Below are 19,687 nucleotides of genomic sequence, written 5' to 3'. Positions count from 1 at the left end.
TGTAATTATTTATTTCTTTTTGTGGGGTGGTACATATAATAAAGAATACAAACGCTGAGACCCGTTCCCGACGTGGATAAGGCTCGATGGAGTTGGAATAAATGAATAATTAATAATTTCAGTAAGCTAATAACACTCGAGCAAGGAACAGGCTTATTTATAAGTGACTAGATCCCGACCAGAATCACACCAGGCTTTAATACTATCGTTCCACTTATCCACTCTCCAATCTGGAATCTCCCGCTCAGATGAAGAACAACCGCTGAATTGCCTCGGTCCTTTTTTGTGGCGTTGAAACCGCCATTGTCGCATAGTTCATCAAAAGATCGGCCGACGAGCTGCGCTGCATGAGACGCCTTCTTCCGGCACTGCCACCTCCTGCATTGCTAAAGGATCGGCTTCTTACATGACCCCGATGACGCCGCTTGGGCCTCTGGGCTACGGCTCCAAAGCAGGATACCTGCTGCTCCCCTTCGCTCTCACTTTCGCTGTGACTCCGGCGACTTTCCTCTAGCACATGGGATTGGAGTGTCTGGTTGGAATGCTCCATCTCCTGGGTGATGGTGTCCGATTCACTTGTGTCCTCGGGGGTCAAGCGAGCTCGCTTTCCCACACTATAACTCGATGGATCCCTCGACAACTCTGAGCCGAAATTACTGCTGCTCCGTTCATGTGGAAGATTGGTGCCGTAGCTGAGGAAATCTGGATACGGCAGATGCAACTCATCGCTAGTGAAGGCCTCGGGAGAGGAGAAGGTATGTCGCAGTCTCCGGACTCGGTAGCCCCTTCCAGGTGGAACCTGTTGCACCACCAACCACGATCTCTTCAGGTACGTGTGCTCCGTGCAATTGCTGCTTGTCTGCTCCGGACTCTGGAATTGGTTCTGGTCGGTTGTCACAGGACTCTCTGCCGTCGTGGAGGGGAGCCCTATAGTGAGTGAAATGCTAAGTGAGTCGCCTCCCTGGGTGCACTCATCTGCCGTGCTACCGGGCGTCGTGGCTGACCCACCTGCTGTGGGTAGTTCACCCCCAGCGGATAACGGTGACGGGCTCGTTGAAATCCCCACGGATTGGACCCGGTGCCCTGGCTCCTTTGCTGCCGTGCGAGACGTGCCTGCAGTGCCTGCAAGTGGGACTCTGTGGGTAAGTTAGCGACTGCAGGGAGGGATTGGGGGAACTCTCGACCTACCACAAATAGCCGTGGCGAGGAGCATTCGCTGGGCCATCGTCTGAACGTTTTCTGCATCCTCAGTGGTATCCGTGGCCGCCACCGCATGGGTCATTGCCGCCGCCGAGGTACTGGGCTGTTCTTGATCTCTTTCCAGGCTGCAGCTGCGATGCAGTGGGAGCACTGATTGCATGGTGCAATTGCTTGCGGCACGACTGCAGATTCGATCTCGAGGGGGAGCGCGACGCGCTCGTCGCTGGCGACGTGGCTCCCGTAGCTCCTGTTGCATCCCCACCTTGATGACCTCCTCGTAATCGGGTGGTGCCTCGTAGCTGGGAGGTTCATCTGGCGTGCGATCCTCGTCCTGGCGATCCAGCAGCTCACTGATCGTCTGCAGGTGACTTTGCAGCTCCCGCTGGTGTCGTGCTCTAACCCCCATCCTGTACAGGATCACCATCCAGCCGGACAGCACGCCGAATATGCCCAGTGTGCTGATGATGAAGATACCCGTGGCCGTCTTGAGATCTGGATACTGGTCTATCTTGGGGAAATAATAGTTGGGCTTGTGGGAGTACCAGCGACGATCGTGATGCAGGTGCGCCCAGTCCTCCTCACAGGAATCCGGTTCATCACTGCCATCCCCGCAATGGTCGAAGCCATCGCAGTGGAGGCGAATGGAAATGCAGTGGTTGTTACCGCACAGAAACTCCGAGCCAATGTAGCAATCTAAGCCATTGGAATTGACAATTAAACTATTAATATATTCCGAACTTCAATCGAACTCACTCAAATAGTTGAATACGCTGTAGACGATGGCCAGCTTGGAGGACATCCCGAATACCCCTCGCAGTCGAATGTAATAGCCATTGAGGATGGGCGCCACATGGCTCTCCTTGCTCAGTCCATTGTTCGGCCACATCACGTTCTCGATCTCCACGGCATCCGAGGTTGTGCCCTGCCGGATTGTGAGCTCCGATCTGGCGGCCATGCCGTAGAAGTCGTCCACTCTCAAGGAGATGTGGGTTTTCATCATCATGTAGTTGTTGCCGGGCTTAATAATCCAGATGCAGTCAAACAGCCGTACGTCCGTTGCATTTTCGATCATGTTCATCATGGTGATGGCGCCACCAGGTCCGGTAACCATTCCTCCGCAATCTATAGGAAGAATGCACATAAGTATTTCTTTGCTGTTGCATCATGCAATGTGATCCAACCTGCCCCAATAGTGCATAACCAACCCATTCCCGGATTATATACAAGTGTGGGCCTCACCACCACCCATCGGGCAATGATCCAAGAAATCGATTGTCTTACCAAACCGAGCCCAACCAGAGTCACCCAGTTTCCACTTCAACGCCTTGCATTGACATTGATATTCGTCAAGTGGCCACCACCCACTTCTTCTGCCAAAATCAATACGGCTATTGCCTGCAGACTTTCAAGTGCCCGACTAATCCGACAATTATTCAAATGTTCCTATTCCCACAGAGAAAAGAAATACTACTTGAGTAGTAGCTTAAAGCGAATTATGGTTTTTTGAAGTCAGTCAGTTCCAAACTACAGACTGCTAAACGTATTGTTGTATACTTTTCAAATCGCGGTGTTTTAAACTTAGGAATAAACTCTTTGTTCAGTGTACTGCAACCCACTCACTCACCTGTGTAGGGCACCAGTCGTTCGTCCTTGAGCTGCTTGGACGACACAAAGCTAACCTCGGCGCGAAAACCCACTCCGGTGGCGGAATTTCCACGGAACTGCAGGAGCAGGGACTTCCCGCTGCTCACCGTGATCGGCGGACGGAAGTGCTCGCCCGTATAGGAGTCCAGCATCTGGCCATTGGAGTCGAAGATCTCCAGAGTGGAGGTGAGGCCCAGTTGAAAGTCGGTAAAATCCAAGCGCACCTGGCAGTTGTCCGCCTCGCACGTAAGGATGTGTTCGATACCGTAGTCGCGAGGATATGCCATTGGAAAATACGGCGTGGAGATCACTTGCGGCTGGGACTTTGTACTCCCATCACCCACAATGGACTGCTTGGGTGAACCACTGACTATCCGTACGTTTCCTAGATTGTGGGAAATCCAGATAGAGCTTTCTTAAAAACCTACCAACTGATTCTTAAACTTACGTTCCGAGAAGTATTGAAGAGAGAACACGTGCGCATTGCTGGCTCTATAGAAGAACTTTAACTGCAGGGTCCGGGTTTTGCTCCGGAACACCTTGCCATCTCCGCAGAACTCCTGGCCGGAAATGGTGGAGTCGTAGGGCGGCTCCGAGAACTGTATATGCTCGCAGGGACACATGCTAGACTTGCCACCCGTATTGCCACAACTCTTGGAGAAGTTGGCATAGGTGAAGGCCACACGGATGACGCACTCGGCACAGGTGACCAGCTCCAGGCTGCACTGGTACCACACATCTCCAGCCACTGCATCGCTCTTAAAGCCCAGCGGGGAGCTCTGTTTTTAAGTTCATAGCTGCTGACGTAAGCCCATCCAGAAAAACAGATAAATACACTTACCCTGTAGGCAGTAGTGGTCACATTCCGGGCGTGCAGCTCACCGGCCGGACTACCCAGCTCCAGGAAGTGACGTCGTCCGTCCCAATGGTTGCATATATCCAGATCCCGGTAGCTACTGCCGGCGGGATACGCCTCTCCTGGCCAGCAGAGCAGGCAGATTACGTAGGCCAGCAGGTAGCCATAGCCCAATGCTTCGGCTAGCATCGATAGTTTCTTCCTTCTAACAGGATCCTGATCCCCTTCCGCCTGAACCGTCTCGGTGTGGTGCCGCCAAGTGTTAGAACACAACTGTGGCCATTTCGCTGGCAAATCCAATAAACCCAGAGCCATCAGAAGCCGCACAAGTGGACCGGGCCTCGTAACGAGCCCACCCTCGACTGGGTTAAAGACCTCTCGAGTCCAGTATAAAAATACATTTATTTGAAATTTTTTTCCGTTAGACGTTAAAGGGAAATCAGGGTTTTTTTGCGTCTCGCAGAGACAATGAATAAGTGTGAAACATGCATCGAGGACACGGATATTTAGCCTAGGACATGCACATCTACAAAAACGAATGGAAGTATTGTGAATATGGTGACGAGGACGAGGACGAGGCATCGCTGAGTGGTTCTCTAGAGATGCGAGGCCTGCAGCTCGGTCTGAGCGCCGGATAGTCACTTGGCGGCAGCGGCATTCTTGGCCAGGGCAACCCCCAGGTTCTTGGCCAGCGTGTCCATGAACTCGAAAGTCTCCTGGTAGTCCTTGCGCTCAACGGCGTTGATGCTGCCCTTAATGCAGATGGCCAGATCCTTGGTCATGGCGCCTCCCTCGATGGTGTCGATGCACACCTGCTCCAAGGTCTCGGCGAACTGCTTCAGTGGCTCGTTGTCGTCCAGCTTGGCACGGTGCAGCAGGCCACGAGTCCAGGCGAAGATCGAGGCAATGGGGTTGGTAGAGGTCTCCTTGCCCTGCTGGTAGAAGCGGAAGTGGCGTGTCACCGTTCCGTGAGCGGCTTCAGCCTCCACGGTCTTGCCATCGGGGCAGAGCAGCACGGAGGTCATCAGGCCCAGAGATCCGTAGCCCTGGGCAACGGAGTCCGACTGCACATCACCGTCGTAGTTCTTGCAGGCCCACACGAAGCCACCCTCCGACTTCATGGCATAAGCAACCATGTCGTCGATGAGGCGGTGCTCATACCAGATGCCCGCCGCCTCGTACTCCTTCTTGTACTGCTTGGTGTACAGGTCCTCGAAGATGTCCTTGAAGCGACCATCGTACTTCTTCAGAATGGTGTTCTTGGTGCTCATGTACAGCGGCAACTTGCGGTCCAGAGCGTATTTGAAAGAGGCGTGGGCAAAGTCCACAATGGACGCGTCAGTGTTGAACATTCCCAGGGCAACACCGGGGCCCTTGAAGTCATTGATCACCTCATCGATGACCTGACCGTCAGCACCCTTCCAGGTGAGGGTCAGCTTGCCGGGTCCGGGAACCACGTAGTCGACGGCCTTGTACTGATCGGCGTGGGCATGGCGACCGATCACGATGGGCTTCTGCCAGCCGGACACCAGACGGGGCACGTTCTTGCAGATGATCGCCTCACGGAAGACGGTGCCTCCCAAGATGTTACGGATGGTGCCGTTGGGCGACTTCCACATCTTCTTCAGGTTGAACTCCTCCACGCGCTTCTCGTCGGGAGTGATAGTGGCGCACTTGATGCCCACGTTGTACTTCTTGATGGCCTCGGCACAGTCAATGGTGACCTGGTCCTCGGTCTCATCACGGTACTCAATACCCAGATCGTAGGTGTGCAGCTCAATGTCCAGGAAGGGCAGAATCAGTTTTTCCTTAATGGAGTCCCAGATGATGCGTGTCATCTCGTCACCGAGGACATCCACCACGGGTCCGGCTTTGATCTTCTGGGCCATCTGTTCGGGAGAGCATACCACAATTGAGTGCTTGAAGGGCGGGATGGATCTTATTAGCTAGGTGAAAAATGGATTTGTATCTGCAAGCTGCGGTGTTGGGGTATTCACCTCGCTCACGGCGGAAATCCTTTCATTATCCATGGATATCTTGTTAGTCTTGGGGTCCTACAGACAGGCGATACAGGCGAAACTTATATGACGATAATAAAGTGACAGCAGGTCAAAGCAAAGTGAACTTTGATCCGGCTGGGATAGAGTGTGCGATGTTGATATATAGAAAATAAAAAACATTGTTTCGAAAGTAAACCCCTCATATCTCGGTAGTAAATATTTATACTTTACAATCTTTTTTTATGGCGATTCGTACATATATAACTTAAAAAAAAGTCAATAGGGTAATCTTATCTTTTGGATGCTAGCTGAACTGCATAGGCTTAAGGTAACTACTTGGTTGTTAATTGCTTTAATTCTAAACTTGGAAAGTTAAAAATATCTTTTAGAACTTAACTTTTTCTCCTACTCATCGACGCACCCTATTCCGAAATTTGGTAAGCAGAAAGATTTAGAGCGGCAGAGGACGATGAAGTAGGATACAAGGAGAACCTACCGCGGCGCTGATGGCGAAATTGGCCCGGAAAACGGCCTGGCTGAGCTGCGGCTGCCGGTGGACCGACGTCATCATTGCGGCTGTGCGGCGCAGGGCGAACATTTTACAACCGGGTGGATGTGGATGTGTATGTGGGTAATTGTATTATGAATGAACCGACGACTGGAAACGAGAGACGAAAGTGTTTGTCACCAATGTGTAACAATACGACTGACACTGGAGTCCCGGGAAAGCGACAAATCTCCGGACAAAGCAAAATGCTGTGGGCGTCAGACGCGCTCAAACAGTAACTGATAACTGTAAAGTGCCGTTAGCCGCTGCAGTTTCAGACTCTCTTGGGTGCCGTACAATCATCAAATTGTTGCGCAATCGGCGTAATCACCACGCTCTAAATGCCCAGTAAGATAAGACTTGGAACCTCGGACTTTGATAAGCTGCTCTCACAACACTCGGCGCACTTAAAAGCCACCGTTTTAATTAATAATGTAACAAGAGTATAAAAACAAGAAACACTCGGCGAACGCGTAAACATGTAATCGTTATCGCCGGCTGACTTGTCAATCGTTTTCGCATTGCGGGTGGCATTGTCCCCTCTCTCACACTCTCACTCTCTCGCACATGCGAATGACAACTGTTGCTTTTATCAGCTGGCGAAAAACTTTTCCACTATTAAGGGGCGAGCCACTTTTATTCGAAGATCACGGCCGACGTGTTTTGATAAGGTATAATAGCTAGAAAACGCGTGGCATTTGGCAAATTTATTCAACTTTATTAAAATTCTATATCAGCTGGTACGCGTGGAACTATCGATAACGATAGTCGAAATGACATGTCAAAGCTTAGATAAGTTTTGAACTTGGGCGCCAATGTGTTTTATTGTTGCGAGGGAGGCTCGCTCCGATTATCTCGAAACGTCTACCACTCTTATCTGCCCAGTCAATGCCATTCACTTCCAAAACATAATAGCAATAGCGTGATGTTTTTTTTCGGTTTTTCTGTTCATCGCTAATAGACCCATCGTCTGAATTCAATATAAATATCTCTAAATCTTCACAGCTCCATACATATGTACCTTCCACAAGCTAATTAACATATCGAGGTGGCGCGATCGTTGAACACGCCATAAGCTTAGGCCACGCCCACAATTGGGAGGGGAAAAATGGGGAAGTCGGTCGAAAAAATAACGATATTTATGCTTTCACCATACGAATTTCACAAGCGTTATTTTTTCTAGTCCAACTGGCAGACTTCGAACATAGTACCATTCTGATAAGATTTGCTATTGGTAAATAAGCTTGTGATGACGGGGCGAATAAATTATCTAGATCTAATCAATCTTGTATTTTCTCATTTTGAGCTCTTTTGGTCCTAGAATATTAAATGGTTGAAACTTAAGAAGAAGTGCACAAAATTCAGCATTCAAATTAAGAAGACTTCTGAACCTTGGACATTATTAAACCCTTCATTTAAAAATCACTAGAAATTTAGAAAAAAACAATCACTATACATCTTTCGACTAACAAGTTAACTTAAAATTTCTGTATAAATAATAAATGTGTTTTTTTTAAATTTAATTTTTAATGAATTTACAAATACATATGTACGTACATACATAATTAAGGCAATTACTTGTACGAGGTCTGTTTTCTGGCCTGCTAAATGAGAAAAGTAAACGTTAACTATTTGAGCAAAGGTCTGTTTTTAAGAGGTCTAATTTAAAAGTGCGAAGCTGCACCTAATTTTCAAAGCATATAATATTTAAGCACTCAAAACATAGGCAAACTTAGAAAGTTACAGACTGTATTAATTTGTGCATACAAAAGTGCTAATGATATACGAGCTATCTGGAGGTCTTCTCGAACCATCTATTTGTAGTAATTGTATAGTTTTAATTAAAACTGTCGACACGAATTCAAGATTAAACTTTGGACAGCACCTGGAGAATCAGGTGGAAGTGAAAAGGCCTGTCGAGTGGGTTACGTGTCTCTGTCTATCCACATATACCCCTCTCTTTCTCTGCCATATCTTCTCTCTTTTATTTATCTGTATCTCTCTTTTTGGAGGAGGCAAACCGGTGCGAAGAAAAAACAAAAACAGCGGCAATCAAATAAAATGCATACGAAAACCGACCGGTGGGGAAAGTTCGGGACTAAATAGGTTGGTTCAGAGGTTATGCATAAAGTTAAACAGCGCAACTTATTTGCAAAGGGAAGGCTTGGATTGTGGCAAATTTACGTATTGCAACCGATTTGGAAATCCACCATTTTTTATTTGCTCAGATAAAGTGCAAGTCAGCAGCTGAGTGGAGTAAATCGTCGTTTGGAATGCGATCAGAAGTGGGTGTTTGCCGTGGAGTTTAGACCGTCTTATATAACGCTTCTTGAATGCTCCACTTACCTTAGAGAATATTTAAAATGCCGGATTTAGAATGTTAGAGCACAGACTAATTTAATTGCAGACCGAAGAAGGCGAACCACTCCCAATCAAACGCAGCGAATAACTGAAACTGATTTGGCGACGACAACAATAAGAAGCAAGAAGTGGCGCGTGTGAAAGATAATTTCGTAGATAAAAACATGTTATTCCAATCAGCTGGTCGCGCAGAGCTTTGCCAGCTTTACGCGAACTTTAAGCTTCAGTCTCGAGTTCTGCAGCACTCAGCTTCCGTTCGTCTTGCCGAACCGCCAAACTTCAAATTTGAACTCTCTATTGCCACAATTTGTGAGAGCTTGCTTTAATGACGCCAAAAGAAAATCCATAAAATGCGCTCCAAAAGTGAAATGTTAGCCATAGCCGTTTAACTGGCCTTAAATACGCTAAAAATAAAAATTGCCATCTTTTGTTGTGACCACTTTTAATGTGCGAAAGTGTGTTGCCATTAAGACGCGAATGCTACGTTCTTTCGCAAATGAATATAGGATATTCAGCAAATTATCACTGAATTAGTTATTTTTAATAGTCTTATTAACATTAGAGATCTTTCAAAATTAATCTGTATTGTATGAGCATTCTTTTTAATAGTCTTATTAACATTAGAGATCTTTCAAAATTAATCTGTATTGCATGAACACAAAATGCTCTGTTGTTATTCTTATCGCACAAAATTACATATTTTATTTTCCCCCCTACATAGTCATAGTCCCATCTCATTAGGGACCGCACCCGATGAGCATATTCAACAAACGCAGCTGGAAAACATCAAATGCGGCGACTGCCAACCGCCAACCGAACACGCATGAAATTCACTCGATCTTGGGCCTATTATCTGACAAAAAACTGGCTAGAAAACTCGTCTAATTGCGACGCTTTCTTTGCTTTTGCCGTGTGGCATTAGATAAGCGCCGTTTATGCGCGCTTACATAACCCCCAATTATAACGAGTCTTAATTTGTGCATGCCAATGCATTAAATAACATATTCGGATTTGGCCCATCCTTTCAGGTAAAATAAACGCGTGCCGGCGAAACCTCCATGTAGACGTGCTTTGGTTTCTGCCCTGCACCACTTCACTTCACCTTGCTGGAGTCTTAGCCACCAGTGCCAGCCATTAGCCATGTCAATGAACGTGAAATGGCCACTGGTTGCCACTTGGCCACATGCTCTTGCCCAGGCACATCGTTCACACTTTGGATGGCAGATAGTTTCGTGTAGTGCGTGCCCGCACTGCCTTATTTCTTAGTTGGCATTGTTAAACTATTCCTTTTTTTTGTGGTTCATCGTTATGTAAACAGATGGCAAAAAAAAAATTAGGCCCAAGACAGAAGCGTCTAGTAGACCACTTTTAGTTTCAGCCAGCGGAATGCTAAGGAGAAAAGTAAAAGCAGCAGCAGCAGAAGAAGCCATCCTAAATATTAGCTAAATATGCTTTCTGTCTGTCGTTTTGAAAGTGAGAAGTAGACAGCGCCCTCGAATGCAGACAATTTGCATAAATAACGAAATGTGGCAGATCTTTAAATACGTATAGAAAAATGCTCGTAAATACCGGCGCACATCACTCATCCGCCCCGGTGAGCGGCTGGCATTCCAGACTTTTCACTTGTTACCCATACGCCCCGTGGTGCGGTGCGAATTCCTTTGGCCACCACGAGGAATTCTCCCACTGAGATGCCGTGCACGTGCAGCGGATCTCGCTGTGATGTGATGGATTTTCGAACACCTTTCAATCTCTAATGCACGCCTGCAATAACAAATTACTTCCTGTTCACATTCCAAGCGGCCGGGTGTCTTTGGTTGTTACCATTCTGAAGACGTGTGTGTAGCCAAGGCATCGGAATATTACTATTAATTATATTGAATGGAGAAAGTCAATTTCGTCAAACAGAAGAAGAAAAAAAAAAAAAAACAAAAAACAGCATACAAAACCAAAAACAGACCAAAACGAACGAACTCCTATGCTGAACAGCAGCGGCAGCTTGTCTTTTGTGCGCCATTTCTAAAGACGTTGTGTGGCTGTCAGTCAGTCAGTTGGTCAGTAAGTCAGTTAGCCAGTTAGCCAGCTAGCCAGTTAGCCAGTTAGCCAGTTAGCCTGGCCAGTTTCCATTTCAATGGCGCTAGCGATGGGAGCGTGCTGATAGGCAGCCCAACTCATCAAGTCTTCTAATTTGTATGACTGAATTCAAAGAAATGAAAGTATATATAAAATTAGAAGAGATCTTAAGTATATCATTAAGATTTCTATATATTATATCTTTATGACTATAACAATTCATCTGCACAGCAGTAGCACTAACAGCATGGCGCCCGAACTGGGACTAGGTATCATCCCACTTTGAAGTTCCGTCTCAATTTCTCCAGGTCTCCAGGTCTCATCACTCAACACTCCCAATATTCAAAGCGCTTTCAACTCACCTCCTATCTTTGTGGAGCGGCTTTTTTTGGGGGGTGCGGGGAGGCTCATACCAAAGTTGATGTCTTAATCGCATTGCCGATCTGCTATGACACATATTTCATTTCACGCCCAGCTCAGATGCAAATGTCTTTTACGAGTAGAATGCATGGAAAGGAAATCTCCGACTGCTCCATATCACTTTCTTGGTCTCATCGCTTCTTCGATCTTCTAGAAGGCTTTTTCATGTTATTTATCAAGCGCTTGTTTCATTATGTTTACAGTTATGTATCGGACTTTACTGCTTATGCAAATTTATGCTAAGCCGATACAAAAATAGCCAGATTTGAGCCCACCATTGACGATGTGGGCTACTGAGGCAATGGACTTGGGTTCGTCTTCGTCTTATGCGGCATCATTTACTTCCCATCGATTTGATTGGTTTTTAATTTGACTGCCCGTCTGATTCAGACGACGAAGCATTGTTCATCAGTCCATCAGGTGAAAGGCGTTAACGTTGTCTACTAGGAAACCTTGCCAATAACTAGCAAATATTGTGAATGGCTTTGGAAAATGAATGCAACACGTGAATATAAGTGCAAGTTAAATGGTAAACGTCGAATAAGTTCATACCCTGCTTTTTGGTCATACAAAACAGGATGAAATGAGCGGCTAAAATAAGACCCAAAATGCAAATTACTTTCTTAATGCAGTAATCAAAAAATTAAGTAAGACATACTTTTTAGAGATAAATACTACATATTAATTTATTAAGCGAATATATTTCGGAGAAATATTTACAGTCCCACACAACTTTGTGTAAGGGTAAGCGAAATCATTCAAAATCGAAAGCAATGCCAAGGCATTTGTTTTTCCCATTTCGCCTCTGAGCTTGCCAATGAAGTGCAGCCAGTTGGCCACATTGCATACCAATTGTCCACTGGGTCAATGTATCGACCAGGCCCAGAGACATCCACATGAGCCCAAGGGTCCAAGGGCCATGATCACAGCTACGCAACTTGGAATTCGCTACTTCGGTTTCGGTTTTGCATCCAGCTCCATGTGAGAAATCATTAATGCGCCCTCGAACCGGCGATCTTGGCTGGCTGGCTTTCGGCTTTCACATGGTTAAGGCCAGACATGGACTGCTTCTATTGTTGTGTCAGCTAAATATGGCCAATAGCCAAATATTAATTCATGTGTTCCATCTGGTTGTATGCAAATTTTCCACCGGCTCGAAAGTAATTGAAGTTGCAGCGGAAATGTTGAAAGCGTTTGGGTTCTAGGATGGGGAATGGGATTGCGATTGGGATTGGGATCGGAGAGTGGCCTAAAGGCAGCACAATGAAGAGGAGACAGGCAACATGGAGTCTCTTGATTACAGGAAGAGACTTCTGGCCGACATTAGGAATATATATTTATATCTACATATTTTACTGATTGTTCCTTAATTTACTTGGCTTTACAATTCTTACTTTAAGAGCTAATATGTTCTGAATAAATTACTATTAATCTTATTGATTTCTACGAAGACTGAACCCCTGATTACAGGAAGAGACTATTGACTTCTTTTTGTAACATTTATTTTTAGCTCGTCGGTTGTATAATTATTTTCCCATTTCTTTTGCTAATCAAAGAAGCCCTCTTTTCGTGAAATATAATAAAAATACATTTCTGGCTGCTGCTTTCTGGTTTTTGGCATCTCAGCCAAATGCCAAATTCATTGTGGCCGTGACAGGCCTGAAGTTGTGCTTAAACCCTTCACGGCATTGGGATCTCTGTCTTTCAGATGACTTGTACTTTGGAGGGTGAAAATCAAACTGGAAAGAAATTTAATTATACAGCATAGGACGGCGCAAATAGTTCCACATTGTCTATCTCATTTTATTGGATAGAGCCCTATCTTCCGCCTCCATTCGAGGTCTGTCTTTTTGTCGTCGAAAGTAAAATTTCCAATTGATTTTTGTGCGATGTTTTACATGCTTTTCGTTTCCATCATTATTCAGCCCGGCAATAGTTCAGCATCATGCCAAGGAGAAATGCCACCAAGAAGCATTTAAATAAACACTGAAAGAAACGAGTTGACCACTGACACTGAATGTAAGACTAGAATGTAAGAAAATGTAAACTGGCCTTTTTGAAAAATAGGCGCTTCCGAAAATAGTTATTGCCCATATATGAGTAGTCAGACACTATTCTATTGAAAATTGAGAGCAAGCTTGTCTAAGTAAAGATCGCATTATTTTTTTTAGTGCCATCAGACAGGCAGCACTTTCATCGTTTTACGCTAAAACGCTTACGCAGCATGAGATCTTCCTGGGGTTTTATTTTTTGGTAAGACATATTGCCCACGAGGCCTGGAGGGCAGGCCTTCTATTGCGGATCCGTGCAGTTTTGAAAGCATCATGGTTTGTTTGGCGAGGAAGGAATCGCGGAACCGCGGAACCGTGGAACCGGGCAACCTTCGCTTTCGAAGCACTTTTCTCACCGCAAAAAGATGCCAGACTTCCCATTCAAATGTCCAAAGTAATCATTACGATTTTCAGCTGGGGGACAGTAATGATGTGCTAATGATGCCTCCTCAACGTGGCCGGCAATTAATCTTTTCCAGTAGAGCAGAGCACAGCATTCGCATTCGCTCATTCATGCACGATGCGCGTTTTGTTAATTGATAGCGAAATTATTCGAAATTGAATGTGTCTTGAGGCACTTTCACTTGCTTCCAGCATTTATTACTTTTGCCAACGAGAAGAGGAATTTTCACAGATGTTGGTCAATGCCGAATTGGAAAGGGACTGAGGAAGTTGGAATCTGTGGGCTTGAATGGATTACATTTTTAAAATTATTAGAAATTAAAATTAACAAATTAAATGTTATGCTTCCTAAAATGTTTAGCAGGTAATAGCGGACCATAAAATAAATTTAAATAAGGAATTCTTGTCACAACATTCATAGATTCATTAGTGATTATATTTACATATGAAAGTTGGTCTGGTGATCCGCAGACACCGAATTGGGTAATGTGTCATACAATATTGCCAACTTTTACTCATCCATCTGTCAATGGCGTTCATTAATCCTTCTAAATGAGCAGCAAAATTAGCATAATACCGAAAAAGTCGAAAAGAAATGCTTACATAAAGCTGGCAACAAGAAACAGAAACTAAATCGCTTAAATGATCAATTAAAATTACGTATACGCAATTTGTATGCCAATTTGGCTTTGCCGTCCCTTGCCAATGAAATGAAATCAAATGAGTAGAGCGGCTTCATGTTTTCACTTTTAATATACTCATACTCACTCGCGGAGGAGAAATGAGAAACGATAACGAAACGACGCATTCGAAACATTAAAGTTTTAGCTTTGCTTTTGCTATAATTTGACTTCGGAAACACTGGGCATTTCATTCGCTGCATTCATTCACCGGTCATTTTTTGGCATTTAATGATCATCATCATCGTCCACACTCCACACACTCCTCAAACTCCTCGATCTCCACCCTTTTTGAACGCGTTAAAAGCCTTTCATGGCCCAAACGCTGTTCTGCTTCATTTTGTTTAATGACATTGCTGGCCGGCCATACGCTACAAACAAAATGTTTAGCTTACGTTTTGCTTTCGTTTATGAACTTTCACGTGTGCCCCAAGTCGAAGAAGATTTGAGCGTTTAAATGTTTTCCTCGCTGCTTCTTCGCTTTTCGAATTACCTAATTTCGGTTACGAAACAAATCAATTAATGTATGCTTCGAATAAAAAAGAGGCTCTTACTACCACAAGGCCCTAATGAATCTTGAGCATTATTCAATCGGCCGTGTAGAAAGCGTCGGATGGAACAGTTCTGTACTATATATGTATGTGTATATGCGAGTATATGGGATGGTGGCTGCAAAACCGCAAGAGCCACCAGATGAGATTTCACCTGCGTTTTCAACTGTGCATTTTAATGATCAGTTTTCGTTTTGCCGCAGCGGAAGCCCCGAACCCGCCCCTTTTGCCACCATTGACGGAATTTTCCTCCAGCTAAACCGCATACTCGCCCAATTGCAGTTTTCCCATTTTCCAATTGCGCCAAATCAAGTCGTAAAAATATTCATCTGGGCAAATGGTTTTCTAATGGTCTGTCATTTTAATTAAAGTCGACTTAGTATGCCATCCGAACCCCTCGACTACCGCGCGTTTCCATTTCGCACTAGAAATTGCGCATACGCCCCATTTGCCTTGGTATGTGCGTGTATGGCAGAGAAATTGCGCTCCAATTGATTGATGCTTCCTAATGGCTAGCGGCGCACTTTCTAAGGATAATGCCATTGATTGGTCATAAGAGGAAACTTCACCGCAGAAATAAACCGGGATAAGTATTCTAATGACTAATAAAAGATCATAAAAATTTCACAAGTTGCGAAATTCCTGAAAATTGTTACAGATCATCAACATGAAAATTAGGTCATTTAAGTTTAGGCACGCATTAATTTTCTTGTAATAATTTTCAGTTGATAAAAACGTTTGGTTTTAATTCTATATCTAATTCTGCTCTACTTTTTGTGAGTGATGCGCGTCGTTTTAAATTCCTAACCAAATAACTACTTTTTGAAACCAGTTCAACCTCGTAAATAAAGCTTTTATTATTCTCCAGCAGAATAGGTTCATAACACTTCCTAAGAAGGTGTCAGTTGAATTTCGGTTTGGTTTTTGGTTTTTCTCGGACTCCGTTTTTTCTGAGTACCCAGCTGAGACATTAACTGCAGCTGCCAGACCTCCCGAAAACATTGCCCTAATGAATTTACGATCTGTCGTGGCCAGTTCTCAGCCAATTGCTTTCCACCCATTCTCCGTCCTCCGTCCTCTGTTCTCCATTCTCCATTGGCCACTTGAGGTCTTCATCGCCGACCAGCGATCGTGTGCTCCAGGTTGCCCAGTTGTCCAGTTGCCAAGCTGCCCGGTTGCACGGTGCATGTCAGTGGGTTCGGTTTGAGGCCAACTGCTACTTACTGCAAGACTGGCCATAATATGTAATTTCAATGATTTGCATACAAAACACTTTTCACCAAACCCAAATGAAAGAGCCAGCAATCCACTGCTCCCGAGCATCGGAGCTCCATTTCCATAGCTTCGCAGCTCCAACTCCAACTCCAGACCAGAATTCGAAGCTGGAGCTGAAAATACGGCAGAAGCCATGGAATTGGCATGGACAAACAAACACGTTAAATACTTCCGCGTTCGCGGTGCTTCGATGTGGATTGGTACTTGGCATGGGGATGAGGCTGTGCAGATGGAGATGGGAATGGGCATGGAAATGGGGATGTGGATGTGGATGTAGCTGCCCGTGACTGGACTCCACTCCTCCTGCGGCCCACTTCAGGCTCTCAAAAAATATTCATATTTGTCACGAAGCCAAATACCCGAACAAGTTACACCTGAATACAATCCATGTTACTATCCTGGGCTGTAATGATAATCGTTTGATTTTAGGCCCAGTACCTGATCTGAATTGAGTGTTGAAAAAGATGATGAGGACTGAAGGTTTAGTATGCATGTTAATGCCATATGCTCTGTACCATATGAATAAATAAAATTAATAAGAGTGGGGTTTTCTAGAGCTTGCGAAAAATGTGAAATTAATTTGCTGTTTAATAGAAAGGATACCTATAGGTGGTCATCCGATTATCACTGATGGGCAGTCTGGAGGAGGACTTTAAGTTCCGTTTTCTGTCAGTGTAGAGCCTATTCGGGGGCTGGGACGCGGGCTGTCATGTGGCCAAGCCCAGTTCCTGGACCCATCGGCCCGGGAATGGGGCCAACCTAATGGGGGACGCTGGCCGGGCAGCTGCGTGCAATTCTGCGAAAGCCGAAAAATTATAATAACCAGTTTGGGCTGCTATTTCTTTATTTTTTACTTTGTGTTTTTTTTTTTTTTGGCTTGCCAAAACCCTCGTTCAATGACCCTGGGCAGGAATAGGGTCTCAAGATGGGAAGAGAACCCATCCATGAAAGGGCAACAACTCTCCGTTTTTTTGTAATATTTTTTTGCAAATTCTGCGGCGAAAGTTGATCGGAGGCAAAGAGATGGAGAGCGATCCCCGTGCAGAAATCCCGAAAAAAGGCAGTAAAGAAAAGCACATCTAGATGTAACGAGATATTGGACAGAAGTGGGCAAAAGGTACGCATACCTTTCCTTTGCCACATGGCCGCAAAACTGCAATAAACTACTGGCCCAAAACGAACAAACAGCAGCAGAATGATGCCTTTTTCCCCTCTCTTAAATTTTTGTTTTTTTTTTATTTTTTTGGTTGTGTGTATGCCTTCTGTTGGACAAAAATTCCGAAAAGCAAATCCATTTTGTTCCGACTTTCATTTTGGAGCAGCGGCAAGCGCGGCACAGTTTGAAGACAATTGTATAAATGAAAGTTTAAGATCTCCGGCGGCAACTGAGCATTTTGGTCATTTTGGGCACCTGTGTGCATGTGTGTGTGTGTGTGTACGGGGGGCGGGGGGCGTGGCGGTAGCGACAGGTACACCGGCACTCAAGATCGATAGCAGTCCAAGAAAAAAAAAGAAGTATACAAAATAAAAATCCAAAAAGACCCGGCACGTGTTCCCCCAAGAGCAAAGCAAAAGCACTTTTCAATTGTTCACCACTTGTCGATGATCGTGGCCATGATAATGATGCCACCACCGATATTGCTGCTGCTGTTGCAGTCCCTGTTGTTGCTGCGGCTGTTGCGGCTGCTGTTGTTGCTGCTGCTGCCGCTTCTACCACTGATGATGATGAACATTTCTCCAGTGCAGTGTCTTCAAGTTTGCTACGATTTCGATTTACTTTTGCTTTTCATTGTTCCTAATGCGATGATGATGGCCACTGGCTGCCGGCTGTTTGTCGAGACATTAATAACAATTTCATGGTTTTCAACACAAAATGCACACCCATCGGAAACTTTTTCGATTTTCAATAGTTTCTATTCCATTTACACTAAATTTTTTGCAGTTTTTTGGGTTTGCTAAGAGGATTACCAAATGGGTTCAGTAAAAACCATTATGGTTTCTTCTTGGAAAAGAAAGGTATCATTTCTGTATTCAAATTGCAATGGTTTTGAATAACAGTTTAAGAATTTTTAAAATATAAACATTCTTATTTAATTCTTACAATAGCGTTGGTTGGTTGTAAATTATATGCAATTTTCAGAGTTATTGATTGCTCTTGATATTGGAAAAACTAGAAACAAGCTTGTTTTTCGAAACCTTTTACTATTTATTTCAGTTTTGCAGCATTACATACAAGATTGGCGTAAATCTTTTATACTTTCTTTAGTTCCGCCTAGTTTCATTATATTCCCCTTTATAAGCAATTTTAAGGGTTCAATCCTCTCCCATTTCCTCGATCTTGATCGATCGATTCCATTGACTCCGATTCCATTGCCCCCACCCGAAAGTGAGGAATCAGAACTAAGCAAGTAACCGTGAACAATCAGCATCAATTATGGCTATGTTTCTAACCATACATATATATGTACATATATGGGCATTATATGCGATTTCGATTCGGGACAATCAACTCTTTTTTTGTGGAGGAGGGTGCTCCGCTTCCGGTGCTTGAAATAAATCTTCAAATTAAGATGCTGTCTTCCAGAAAATGCTCGAAAATCGAAGCAATTTTTTGTAGTTTTCGCCGAGAATGAGCGAAACAAAGCGGGCAGATATAAAATTGAATGTGAAATCAAAAACGATCAAAAGCGCTTTGAAGTGACCACTTGGCACAATATGCGATGTCTACACCCGGCTTGAGTTCAGTTCGTTCTTGGTGAGTGCGTGGGTGGTTTAAAAAGTTCTATTTGCATTTAGTATTTCATCAGTTTCAAAAATTACACGTAACATTCATTACATTTTGTATGTAACAAAACTCTTATGTGTAGGAAAACGTGAAAGTAGCCGTGAGCATTTCATAACTTTCCGTACCACCCTCTTGATAATCTGAAAATCTGACAGCGAAAAACAGTTTGTTTAAAATGAACTCAAATGCGAAAATTACACCCCAAGCGACCAATTTAAAACCATTAAATTATAATTTTAAATTTTAAAGAGACCGAACAACTTAAAGGGAGGGCAGCCGTGGCATTATTCAATTAGGGAAGACGCATTTGTATAGTTTTTGGACTCCCAGCCAAATGGAGTGCGTTGGATCCGACCACGATCATCCCCATTCCCATTCCCATTCTCATTTCCACCTCCACTTTTCACTCGGAAGATTATTCTTAACGTTTCGCAAGTCGATTTCAGTTGCTTCACTTGCCTCATTGCGATTGCAACACGGGTTCAACTTCAAGTGACGGAAGTGGGAAAACGAAAATCAACTACAGTTGAGCCTCTCTACAGTGTATTTTCTCAAACGTAATATTCAATAATATCGAACAAGAGACATTGAAACTGGTGCCTTTCTAGGATTGAAGAGCGTCATTAAGAAATTTCAAACAAATCTCATACATATTTGAATGCTTAAAATATTTCAGATTAAATATAACTGAAATTTTACCATTTAACGTAATATGCTGTAACAGGTCAATAACATGATAAATTTTGCCTTAGTTTCTACACATATTTTATATCGTTTAATATTACGAGTTAAAATACGCATATACAATATACGTATATCCTTATTTAAATCGTATTATTAGG

The 19,687-nt window shown here is 44.3% G+C and overlaps 2 protein-coding genes across 7 annotated transcripts; both read right to left on the bottom strand.

The window, feature by feature from the left end:
• Positions 1–4,305, bottom strand: LOC6545663. 3 transcript variants are annotated; one of them, XM_001971631.3, is made up of 6 exons: positions 3,686–4,305; positions 3,293–3,623; positions 2,825–3,229; positions 1,954–2,322; positions 1,189–1,893; positions 1–1,122 (listed from the first exon to the last, which is right to left on the bottom strand). In XM_001971631.3, exons 1-6 carry the CDS (start codon positions 4,280–4,282, stop codon positions 245–247), a joined length of 3,285 nt encoding a protein of 1,094 aa, XP_001971667.2. In that variant the 5' UTR covers positions 4,283–4,305; the 3' UTR covers positions 1–244. The 3 variants fall into 3 exon arrangements, with proteins under 3 accessions (XP_001971667.2, XP_015013777.2, XP_026833751.1); XM_015158291.2 differs by having other exon boundaries at positions 1–1,136; positions 3,686–4,035; XM_026977950.1 differs by lacking the exons at positions 2,825–3,229; positions 3,293–3,623; positions 3,686–4,305 and adding an exon at positions 2,382–2,813.
• Positions 4,084–8,727, bottom strand: LOC6545662 (isocitrate dehydrogenase [NADP] cytoplasmic). Of its 4 annotated transcripts, none has more exons than XM_001971630.3 (3): positions 6,197–6,775; positions 5,698–5,754; positions 4,084–5,619 (listed from the first exon to the last, which is right to left on the bottom strand). In XM_001971630.3, exons 1-3 carry the CDS (start codon positions 6,296–6,298, stop codon positions 4,339–4,341), a joined length of 1,440 nt encoding a protein of 479 aa, XP_001971666.1. In that variant the 5' UTR covers positions 6,299–6,775; the 3' UTR covers positions 4,084–4,338. The 4 variants fall into 4 exon arrangements, with proteins under 4 accessions (XP_001971666.1, XP_015013773.1, XP_015013774.1 ...); XM_015158287.2 differs by having other exon boundaries at positions 4,084–5,589; XM_015158288.2 differs by lacking the exons at positions 5,698–5,754; positions 6,197–6,775 and adding an exon at positions 8,594–8,727 and having other exon boundaries at positions 4,084–5,589.
• Between the last annotated feature and the right edge of the window lie 10,960 nt (positions 8,728–19,687).

Source organism: Drosophila erecta, unplaced genomic scaffold, assembly GCF_003286155.1.
Source record: "Drosophila erecta strain 14021-0224.00,06,07 unplaced genomic scaffold, DereRS2 tig00000021-arrow-pilon, whole genome shotgun sequence".
In the NCBI taxonomy this organism is placed as follows: domain Eukaryota; kingdom Metazoa; phylum Arthropoda; class Insecta; order Diptera; family Drosophilidae; genus Drosophila; species Drosophila erecta.
The sequence above is the reverse complement of the archived record's forward strand: the minus strand, read 5'-3'. Positions and strand labels throughout refer to the sequence as shown.